General features: G+C 43.3%; 1 protein-coding gene across 1 annotated transcript in view; it reads right to left on the reverse strand.

Annotated features, from left to right (window-relative positions):
* Window positions 1–12,050, reverse strand: part of mRpS6 (mitochondrial ribosomal protein S6) — a 188,041-nt gene that overhangs the window by 87,854 nt on the left and 88,137 nt on the right. The window contains exon 3 of the mRNA XM_068379885.1: window positions 3,339–3,500. Within this exon, the coding sequence (XP_068235986.1) occupies window positions 3,339–3,500 (162 nt within the window). The remainder of the gene's footprint in view (window positions 1–3,338; window positions 3,501–12,050) is intronic.

Consider the following 12,050-nt stretch of genomic DNA (forward strand, 5'->3'; position numbering starts at 1 on the left):
TTTATCAAAATTTTCAAATTTCAGAGTGGCACCAATCACTTCTTTCCCTTTCAGGGAGTAAAACCTTTTCTGTATACGTTGTACATATAATTCCCTTAACATGTTACACTCGTTACTCCATTTGGTCATTTATTCTAAATAAATGTCCATTAGAGTGTAATTGCATCTTATTTTGCCCTGCAATTAGCACATTAAATATGGCCAGAGTTCTCTTACTTATTTAACTAAGTAAGCCTCATATTATTGTATGCTTACAAACAATAGATATAGTTGATACTTTGTTGTTCCAACAACATATACAAACTGTGAGACTTTTGTATACAGTATCTAGTTGATACTTATGTTTGTTCATACAATATATGCAAACCTTGAGACCCTTTTCTACTGTCTAGTATGACTCTTCCCTGCAGGGGGCAGGAAGCCCTAACATTGTTCCATGATTAGTGGTAGTGACGTATAACAGTAACGTCATATGTCTCAATGGTCCGGATGACCATAGAAAAAATTGTCACAAGGTTAAGGCACTTATGAAAATCCACAGATACAGTACTTTCAAGGAATTCTCTGGCACACTTCTATCAGGACGACATGGCTTGAGCCCAAAAGACAGATTTTGAAGCGAAACGAAAAATCTATTTTTGGGTGAGATGGCCATGTCGTCCTGATGGACCTGCTCTCCTTTTTCCGTATAAGAAAAAGGCTTAGGCAAGATCCCTCCCGAAACTACTATATCTGTAGCACCATGCTCAATGCTACAAGGAATGAGTGCCATCTTGGAGCCATGTAGTAGTATGGGAGGAAGGGTAACCTTGATAACAGCTCCCCTCCAGTTTAGCCACTTTCCCCCACGAAGCAAAAACGCTATTCGGGGTGAAGATTGTTATGTGTCGTATCAAGATATACATCCCCTGATTTTATGCGATATCCTTAAGAGAAATTTTAAGGATATTCGCGCAAGGAGTTAGAATTCTGGAGACCTAACAATTCTCTGGGAATATCACTGTAGCCAAATATCCCATAGAAAGCTACCAATAAGAACCTTCCATCAGGACGACATGGCCATCTCACCCAGAAATAGATTTTTCGCTTCGCATCAAAATCCGTTTAGTAAACCTGGAAGACTAGCCATATGACTTTTAGTGAGGTGTAATTACCTCACTGCCAGTTAGTGGAGGGTAGAGGGAAGTACCAGCTACCACGCTCACACACACACCTGTGTTGTCTCGTCACTTTCGATTGCAAGCAGGACTTGCAGGGGGACAGGTGATGGCGGGCCAAAATTGTATAAAGAGCTCAAGGTTTGTATTGTTATGAAAAATACAAATTACTTTAAATTTGTCAATTGTTCCATTACCAATACAAACCCTTTCGCTCTTTATTAGGGATGACTCACCCTCAAGGTGGGTGAAAGTCCTAACCAACTGGCTGGTTTTTAATGTAGGGTTTCCTCCCATTATACACACATATAAAGAGGAACACCCTGACACCTAGCTGAAACTCTGTGCAATAGCACGCTTTAGCGGCCTGAGCAATCCGTGTGATCGTGTGATACTAGCAATATGACTAGTCTAAGTAAGAATTCTCAGATATCGCAGATTTCTTTGAACCATCTATAGACGTTACCCAATCCCACATTGCCAGGAGGTATGGAGACACAACAAGTATATACTGTATTTCTATAACAGGTTACACAAGGGAAATGGATATTACCTGCAGACAGAGGAGGCCAGCTTGCTACCATAGGTAGCTGTTCCCCAAGAAAGAAGAGGAAAGAAAGAGCCAGTCATTCTTATCATTAACCCCAGACTTAATCCTGGATAACCTCTACCCTTTAACATCAGCTACTTATCCATCAAGGAGCTTGAGGTGTTTAAACCCCTTGTTGTGCAGCCACCACAGGACTGATAGAGAATGTCTCCATGTTCTTGTGGGTCACGTCTTCTAGGTAGAGGGCAGCGAAGGTCGTTTGACGCTTCCACACATTCGCTTGAAGGACCTGCGTCACAGAGTAGTAGTTCTGAAATGCTAGGGATGAACAAATGCCGCCCTTAACGTCGTGAGCTCTAGGTCTCTTTGTCTGCAGAAAAAGATCAGGATTCAAGGCCCAGTCTATAACCTTGTAAATCCAATCTCAACCCCTCAGGAAGCCAGTGTTCGCTTCGTCTCTGCTCCCAATTGCAGCAACTCGACAAGACCTTCCTTCGACGGGGAACCAGCAACACCCAGAGAAAGTCAAATCTGTAACAAATCTTTTATAGAAAAAGGACTCTCCTACAGAGAATGGCAGCACCGCTTCGCTAGGGAAAGTGGCAGCGTCCTTCAAACCTAAGGGTTGCCCTGGGGTTAAACAGACAACACCCAAGTTTGATCGATCTACTGAGGAGACCGAATGAGAAGGAGCTTTGTGGAGAAATTAAGGGGTTAAAGAAGTCTGAGGTATCTTTGACTTTGGGAATGACGCCGTCCAAATCTCTCCCACTAGGAGGGAGACCACTCCCGACACTCCTCCCAAGTGCCGTCCTGCGAACATTGTCATTCTCTATAGGTAGGACACAACGAATGGGGGCCGGTCTTGACCACAAATATGAAGGTGACGCATTTGCGCCCTTTAGGTCCTGGACAAGTCCACACGATGACCGATAAAAACTACACGCAAACCTGAAAAGAAACAGAAAAAGAAACAGTTAGTTAAAATGGCAGTCAAGTTGGAAGGCGGAGAGAGATGAAAGCCCGCTCTCGGCCGAGCCAAAGAGAGAGTTGTGGTGGCCGATGTGGTAACGTCCCTGACTGGTGAACGCCAGACTGGGGTTCGAGTCCCGCTCAAACTTGTTAGTTTCTTTGGTCGCTGCAATCTTACCATCCTTGTAAGCTAATGGTGTGAGGTTTGGGGGAGCCTATAGGTCTATCTGCTAAGTTATCAGCAGCCATTGCTTGGCCCTCCTTAGTCCTGGCTTGGGTGGAGAAGGACCTTGGGCACTGATCACGTGTACATATGGTCAGTCTCTAGGACACTGTCCTGCTTTACAGGGCATTGTCACTGTCTCTTGCCTCTGCCATTCATGAGCGGCCTTTAAATCTTTAAAAAGAAAAGGTGACGAGACAACACCTATGTGTGTGTGAGTGGGGTAGCCGGTTAGCCCCCTAACCCCCGCTAACTACCAGTGGGGTTGTTACACCTTCTTAAAAGTCTTATGGCTAGTTGGCTAGTCTTCCAGCCTCGCCGAAAGTATATCCCTAATAAAGAGTAAAAGGATTTGTATTTAGTGTCAGAATAATTCTACTTTATAATGAACACAAAATTCAAGTAGAAGTACTGTTCAAACCATAGAAAAGCTTACCTGTATGCTGGGGGTTTAATTTCCTCGTGCCTTGTACACTGAAAAGTAGGCGGAGCTTCAATTTTTTTAACAAATGGTCTTACAAGATCAACATCTCGATTACAATTGTCTTTGATAGGGTAAATGGTAGCTGGAGGTGCGTCAAAATGAAGAAGAAAATAACTGCAAAATGAAATATAAAATTAGAATTCCCGACTGAATTGGCATATTATGGAAATTCAAAAGGAGGCTAACTTACTATAAAATATCAATATCTTTTAAAGTAATTTGTATTTTCCTAACTATAAAATCTTGAGTCCTTTAACAGGAGTAGCGGGGGATGTCTCACCTCAATGTGCAACTCATGGAGAAGTCACTTTGGCCTTCACCTAGATCCTAGGAATTCCAGAAGAGGTGGGAAGTACTGCATAACTTGAGGGACACATCTCTGCCCCATTAATACAGTAGCTTCAGTTACTTTTTTCTACTGATCTTTCTTATGTGAAGACCACTTAAAAGAGAATGTTAAGCACTGAAAGCTGTATATTGGGAATTTTCTTTGTACTGTATTTCTATTTCTTTATGAGCTATTTTATCAATGTATAGCAGTCACTTTCGAAACTATCTTTCATAAGGAAGTTTTTGATTTTTCCCAATATTTTTCATATGGAGTTCTTCCTTTAGCTCGAAAAGTGAATGTACAGATTGTTGGAAAAATATCTAAATTTTTTATGCCTGAATGACAAAGGTGATCAATATTCATAGTACTGTAGTAGCAGATTTTCTCCAAAACCTTTTTCAAGAATTGAGCTTCATTTTTCATTGAATATACTTTAGTATGCATATGTATGGGCTTTTAACATTTCGGTAATTTTCCCCAACACTGGGGATCATAAGGACATAATCATTATACTTTAAGAAATTTGTGATTCGTTCCTATACTGATACAAACCTTTATCCTGTACTGTAGTAGCAGATTTTCTCCAAAACCTTTTTCAGGAATTGAGCTTCATTTTTCATTGAATATACTTTAGTATGCATATGTATGGGATTTTAACATTTCAGTAATTTTCCCCAACACTGAGGATCATAAGGACATAATCATTATACTTTAAGAAATTTGAGATTCGTTCCTATACTGATACAAACCTTTATCCTTTGATAGGACACTTATCCTAAGGAGGTAAGGAAATTTCTTTAACCAAACTGTCTGGTTTAAAATCCTGGGATGTCCTAGCACTTGGACCTTAAAAGGAGCAAGAGTGTTGGCTCCAATCCACTTCTTGTAACCTGAGTTTCAGGAGATAGGCTAGGCTACTGACATTTGACAATCAGTCATGGAAGAACCTATATCCTCCCACGTTATGGTTGTTTGTAATGTGTGCAAGCGAGCCATTAGGAGGTGACTGAGAAACTAGTCGAATGTAACTACAGTACTGAAATTTTATTTGGCAGAGCATGCGTATACAGTGGAACCTCTACATATGATTGTCCTAACATACGAATTTTCCAACAAACGAAGTAAAATTTGACCAAATTTCTGTCTCAACATACGAAGTGTTGCTCCAACATACAAAGTAAACAATACGCTTACCCGTGGAATTTTCTTGAAAGCGTCCAGCGTCGTTTGTTGTTGACGCCGCTAGACGGCAGCACATCGGAGGGACGCCAATGGAGCGTCACCTTGATCAGTCCTCTCATCACGTGCGCATCATGTGGTTTTCCTCTATTCGCTCAGTTTTAACAGTTTTTTATCTTGCCTTTTCACGTGTTGTTTTCTGTGTTCCGTAATCATGGGTCCTAAAAAGCTTAGTTTCGGTTCAGGAAGTAGTAGCAGTGGTGAGAAAAAGAGGAAGTCTAAGCTTTCATTAGAATTAAAGCAGGAAATAATAGAAAAGCATGAGCGAGGTGTACGTGTTAGCGATCTGGCTAAACAATATGTCCGGAATATGTCTACGATCTCGATGATCATAAAACAGAAATCAGCCATTAAAGCAATGAAACCTTCGAAGGGGATCACGATTATTTCTAAACGTCGTAGCCCTACTCTAGAAGAGATGGAACGCCTTTTGTTGATCTGGATAAAGGACAAGGAGACTGTTGGCGATACGATCACGGAAACGATCATTTGTGAGAAGGCCAGCGCTATCTAAAGTGACTTGAAGGCGGCGCGCTCTCGGGGTGACACGGGGGAGAGTTCAGCCGATCCTACGACGGAGGAATTCAAGGCGTCTCAAGGTTGGTTCCAGAAATTTAGGAAACGGACCGGAATTAATTCAGTTGTTCGTCATGGAGAAGCTTCAAGTTCGGACACTAAGGCTGCTAAAGACTTTGTTAAAGAGTTCGAAAGCATCGTGGCGGAGGAAGGTTACGTAGAGCAGTAGGTTTTCAACTGTGATGAAACCGGTCTGTTTTGGAAAAAGATGCCTAGTCGAACGTACATTACCACTGAAGAGAAGAAAATGCCTGGACATAAGCCAATGAAGGATCGGTTGACTCTTGCGCTTTGTGCCAACGCCAGCGGGGACTGCAAAATAAAGCCGTTATTGGTTTACCATTCCGAAAACCCTAGGGCATTTAAAGCACATAGAATTAATAAAGACCTGCTACATGTTCTATGGCATTCTAATTCTAAGGCTTGGGTTACTAGGCATATCTTTGTGGAATGGGTAAACGTAGTTTTCGGCCCTGCTGTCAAGAAGTATCTTCAGGAGAGGAATTTGCCTTTGAAGTGCTTGCTTTGTTTGGACAATGCACCCGCTCACCCCCCCCCCCCCCCCGGACTCGAAGATGATATCATCGACGAATACAAATTCATCAAGGTGTTGTATCTTCCACCAAATACCACCCCTATCCTCCAGCCTATGGACCAGCAAGTCATCTCTAATTTTAAGAAGCTGTACACCAAGCACTTATTTAAGCAGTGCTTTAATGTCACGCAAAGCACCAACTTAACTTTGCGTGAATTTTGGAGGAGCCACTTCAATAACGTGCACTGCTTGAAGATCATTGATCACGCTTGGGAGGGAGTAACTCGTCGGACCCTTAATTCCGCTTGGAAGAAGCTTTGGCCTGATGCTGTTGCTCCCAGAGATTTCGAAGGTTTTAGCCCTGAGAATGAACCTGTGGTTGCCGCAGAGGAAGACGTCGAAGAGATTGTATCCCTTGGCAAGTCCATGGGTTTGGAGGTGGATGAAGATGACATCACCGAACTCGTCGATGAGCATCACGAAGAGCTCACCACCGAGGAACTCAAGGAGCTGCAAGCCATGCAGCATGATGAGTTCCAAGCGCAGTTGAGTGAGTTGGAGGAGATCGAGGAGGTAGGCGAAATCTTAGGTACGGCGGAAATGAAACAGATGTTGGCATATCGTCAACACGTTGTTGATTTCATGGACAAGCATCACCCACAGAAACTTCAGGTTTGCCGTGTTGTTGCGCAGTTCGATGATGTTTGCTTAACGCATTTTAGAAAAATCCTCAAAAGCCGTACAAAGCAACTTTCACTCGATAGTTTCTTTAAAAAATCTTTAAAACGGTCTAGTGATCATGATGAAAAGAAAGAAAGTGAAGCAAAGAAAAGGAAGACCGAATCGAGTGAAAGTGATGAAAATTAAAAATAAAAGAAAAATGTAAAAAAAAATATAAAATTATAAAAATGAAAAAAAAAATAAGCAAAGTTAAGTTAAAGTTCACGTAGTAGTGTAAGTTAGTGTAAGTTATCGTACACGTTATCGTACAAAGTCACCGTCCCTACCTACTCGCTGATCTTCCGTCTCCTCCTGCGTAGAAGTCCCTACACCTGCGCTGGCCTGTCGCTAAGGTAAAGTGTTACATTACAACCTGTTTTTTATTTATTATTTCATTATTATTATTCTTTTTTTTGGTTGTAATATGTATTTATTATACAGTTATTGTATTAATGTCATGAGTAATTATGTGTAGCCATTTATTAAGGATTTATTATGGGTTTTTAGGCTGGGGAACGAATTAAATCAATTACCATGTATTCTTATGGGAATATTTGCTCCAACATACGATCGTTTTAACATACGAAGCAGTTTCTGTAACGAATTAAGATCGTATGTAGAGGTATCACTGTATATGCAACACGTTCCAGTCAAGAATGGCACAAAAATACAAACACAATGATGCAGGAAATTTAGGCATGAACTGGTTATCTGTGCGAGGGAAGAGCAATAACGATAATATACTGAAAACATAAATACCATTACAGTGTACGAGTGTGTGTGATACATGTGGGGTACATGGCTTCTCAGCTAAAAAAGACATACTGTACATGGGAAATAAGGCGCCCTGCTCTTGAGAAAATACTGTAGGTGGGTTATCTGGTAGTAGATATGCAAGTTTTAGGTGATAAATGAAGACCCAGTCTTCTTTGCAATGCATGATAAGGAGGAATACTATGGCCGTACGACGGATCACAAGAAAAGGGCCCATGTAAGGGGGCGTTAACAGTGGCTTGCTAGTGTCGTTGCGCAGGAAAACATGCGTTGACGAATGCACATCTGTCTGAGTGTGTGTCTCTTACCTGGGGGCTTGTAAGTCTGGCGGCACAAAGTAAATTTTCCCACAATGTGACGTAGGCGCTGGAGATTGCTGAAGGAGGTTACAGACGAAAAAATTTGGCAGGGACAACTAACAAGTCGCCATATACCATCTCAGCTGCCGAGACATCCAGGGCATCTTTAAGAATGGTCCATAGTCCAAGTAGGACCCAGGAAAGAAGGGTAAACCCCTTGGAGTCTTTGCAGCGGGATATCAAAGCTGCTTTGAAGGTGCGATGAAAACTTTCAACCATTCCTTTGGCAGCTGGGTTGCAGGCAGTTGTCTGATGTAGTGATTCCCAAGAGGTTCACTAATGATGTCCACAATTGAGAGGTGAAAGTGGTACCCTGTCCGAAGTAATATGCTTAGGGATACAAAATCTCGCTATCTATCCTGAGAGTAAGGCAGATGTACACAAGGCGGACATTGCAGTTTCCATGGAATAGCTTCAGGCCAACGAGTGGAGCAGTTGATGTCGGTAAACAGGTAACTATGTTCTTGTAACGTGGGTAGAAGACCTACAACATCGACGTGAATGCGGGTAAAGTGCAGCTGAGGTTGAGGAAAGGTGCTCACTCCTGAACCAAAGTACAGGCATGGACCGAATCCTTAACAATGAAAGGCCAAATGAACTTTGTCCTCAGTAGCTGTGCAGTAGAATGGCACAAGGGATGTGAAAGGCCATGAATGAAATCAAACACCTGTCGGCACATGGGAGAAGGTATCCATGATCTAGATCTACCAGTACTGACGTAACAGAGGAAGGAGGCGGAGTCGTCGAGAGGGACGTCCTCCCAATGGAGGGATGTGCAGAATGTCCTACATGCTTGGTACTTAGGATCTTTTCATTGGGCTTCTGCTTAGGCGTTGTAATCCAATCCCAGGTAAATGGTGGCCAATGTGTTTCCTGATAGGGCACAGGCATCAGGCTTCATGTTCCCAGGGACGTGCTGAAGGGTACAATTGTATTCAGCCACGGCGGAGAGATGTCGGCATTGACGGGAGGACCAGACGTAAGACTGACGAGTGAAGGCGTGCAAATGATGAAAGGCGTACCTTCCAAGAAGTGGCGAGAGTCATGGACAGGCAAGTGCTCCGCCAGCAATTCACGGTCAAAGGTACAGTAGCCGGATTCCGCCTTTGACAGTTTTATACTGAAGAAAACCAATGGACGGTGTGGGCTGTTGACCACCTGCTTGAGGACTGCCCCAATGGCGACATCGCTGGCATCGATGAAGAGAAGAAGTGCATGTGGTATGGGAAAAGTGAGAGTAGCAGAGATTGATAGGGTAGTCTTTGTGTTGCAGAAGGCCACTTCTTGAAGGGGACCCCACTTCAGGTCCTTTGGTTTACTCTTGAGGCAGGCATAGGGGGGAGCAAGAGTGGCGGCGACGGCTGGCTGGAAACGGTGATAATAGTTGATGCCCAAGAATTCTTGCAGTGCATTGACGGTTGAGGGCGTGGGGAAGTTTTGAATGGCTGCTATTTTCTCAGGGAGGGGGTGGACTCCTTCAGGAGTGATGCGGTACCCTAAGAACCATACCTCGTTGGTTCCAAAGGTACACTTGTCATACCGAACTACAAGGCCATTCTGTAGTAGGCGGTCGAGTACGATGCGTAGATGACGGAGGTGTTCCTCTTTGGATGAAGAGAACACAAGCATGTCTGCCACGTAACATACACAGAAAGGGAGGTCCCCCAAGATGCCATCCACAAGACGTTGAAAAGTGGCTTCCGCATTAAGAAAGCCAAAACAGGAGTAACTGAATGTGTATGTACCGAAAGGGGTGGTGATAGCGGTCTTGGGGATGTCTTCTGGGTTCATGGGCAGGGCACCTGATAATATCCCTTCAGGAGGTCGAGCGTGGGGAAAACCTTCACTTTGTGCAAGTAGGTGGTCAAATCAGCAATGTTTGGGAGGGGGCTAGTGATCTGGTTCTGTCTGCATGTTCAGGCACCTGTAATCCCCACACAGACGCAGAGATGCATCTTTCTTCCGGACGATGTGTAAGGGTGACGACAATGGGCTTGAGGCCTTTTAGCTAAAGTTTATTTCTTCCGTTTTGGCGAATGTTTGTTTAGCGGCTGCCAAACAATCCGGTGCCAAATGTCTGAATATTGCAAACAATGGGGACCCCATCATCTTGATATGGTGATATATACTGTGTTCTGTGGGAACCGTGGGTGTTTGACAAAGTTCTGGATGGATGACTTCCGGGTATGATGTGAGGAGGTGGACGTAGGCATCCGTGGGTGCACTGATGTGGAGAGCGAGGTCGCATGAGGCAGGTTGGAAAGGCATCAAGGAATGTGAATCAGCGTTGACTAACCGTCAGTGAGCTACATCAACCAGGAGGTGAAAGTGTGAAAGAGGAAATCTGCACCGAGGATTGGCAATGCGACATCCGCAACGAGAAACTTCCAAATATATCTAGCCCTTCCAAACGATGATGTGAGGGTTTCATAACTGTGGATGGGTATCGCAGATCCATTGGCAGCTACTAGGCGAATGTCGGCAGAATTAGACAGACTAAGTCGTGTCCTGAAGAGTGGCCTTGGCAGAAGAGAATGGCAAGCAGCCATGTCTACCGAAAAATTGCACGCCCGTACCCAAGTCATAGAAAAAGAAAAGATTAGTGACGGAAGGCCACCGCCACAAGCAATGGCCTACTTACATGTTTTTTGCCTACTGACAACCATTCGCACATTCTTCGCAGCACCCCCGAAAATGTAGTAATAGCATAATTGCAGCGGATGGGTGTCAGTAAGTGGCTGGAGAGGTTGCTGGTTGGACCGTAAGCAAAGGGTGGTATGTGTGGGTAGGGGACAGCTTTGTCACCTCTCCAGCATGTCACGGGGTGGGCATCTGTATCCTAACGCATTCGCATCAACTTCAGTTGATGTTGAATAGTTGTCCACTTCATCAGGAGTTGAGGTATTGATGGAGGTCTGGAAGGTGGTGAAGTGGCTGTCCATAAGGGCGTTGATTTTGGTCATCAGGTCCTTCATGGGCAAAATATCGACATCGGGGATAGCATCATGTACAGGTTTGGGTAGGCGTTGTACCCAAAGGCCACAAAGTAAATTCCCTTCAAGAGGAGAGCCATCTGCGGCAGGTTGCAGGCGAGTAATACAGATCATTTCGCTAAGGGCAAGCAAAGCTTTTTGGTTCCCAAATGGCTGTTGAGAGAGCTGAAAAAGTTTCGCTATGCGGGCAGCCGGTGATGGCGATTACTGCTCCAGGGGGTATGATTTGAGGGCATCATACATTATTGAAGTGTCTCCTTGCTCGTACAGCCAATCGGATATTTCTGGGAACGTGTCCTCGGCGATGGCCACGAGAATGTAATCTGCTTTGGTGCTTGAGTGAGTCACACCGTAGATGCAAAACTGGACTTCAGCACACTGGAACCAGTAGAACGCTTCTCTGCTGGCAAAGAATGGTAGGTTCAGAGATGTGGCATTGATAGTAAAAGATGGCATCATCAAACAGCAAGACACATATCTAGGTTCCAGCAGTTTGAAGCCATCTGTAACTATTCTCGTGTCGACACAATTTTTTGGCTGCACAATATGTAGCAATTCTCTTAAGTATTTTGGATGACCGGTTCTGTTAACTTGGTTGGTTATTGTACTTATTTTAAATTCAATTCTCGCTTTAATCAGCAGCCAGTGTAAATCAATTAGTATAGTGGTCATTCTTTCTCTGGTGGGACACCTTTTATCAGACTTGCTCCTATGTTTATTATGTTTTGTAATTTCTTAAGTTGCACTTTTGGTAAATTGTAATAGATAGAGTTGCAGTAGTCAATCCTGGTAATAACACAGTTTATCACAAGTTTCTTTACAGAATTGTCGTCCAGGTACATTTTTATAAACGCAATATTTCTTAGATGATAACCAGCAGTTTATATTACATTATTTATTAGGGCATTTAGAGACAGGTTACAGTCAAGAAATACACCTAGATCACAAACTTTACTAGATATCGGCACTGAGTCATTATTTATGTTCATTTGAATATCACCCAAGTTTCTCACGATATTTCTCGTACCCACCACCATGAATTCAGTTTTGTTTTCATTTAATTTTAGTTGCTTAAATGTCATCCATTCTCTAATACTATCAAGGATTCAGTTTAGAGTTTCAGAAGTGTCATCTATA

Source organism: Palaemon carinicauda, chromosome 9, assembly GCF_036898095.1.
Source record: "Palaemon carinicauda isolate YSFRI2023 chromosome 9, ASM3689809v2, whole genome shotgun sequence".
Lineage (NCBI taxonomy): Eukaryota > Metazoa > Arthropoda > Malacostraca > Decapoda > Palaemonidae > Palaemon > Palaemon carinicauda.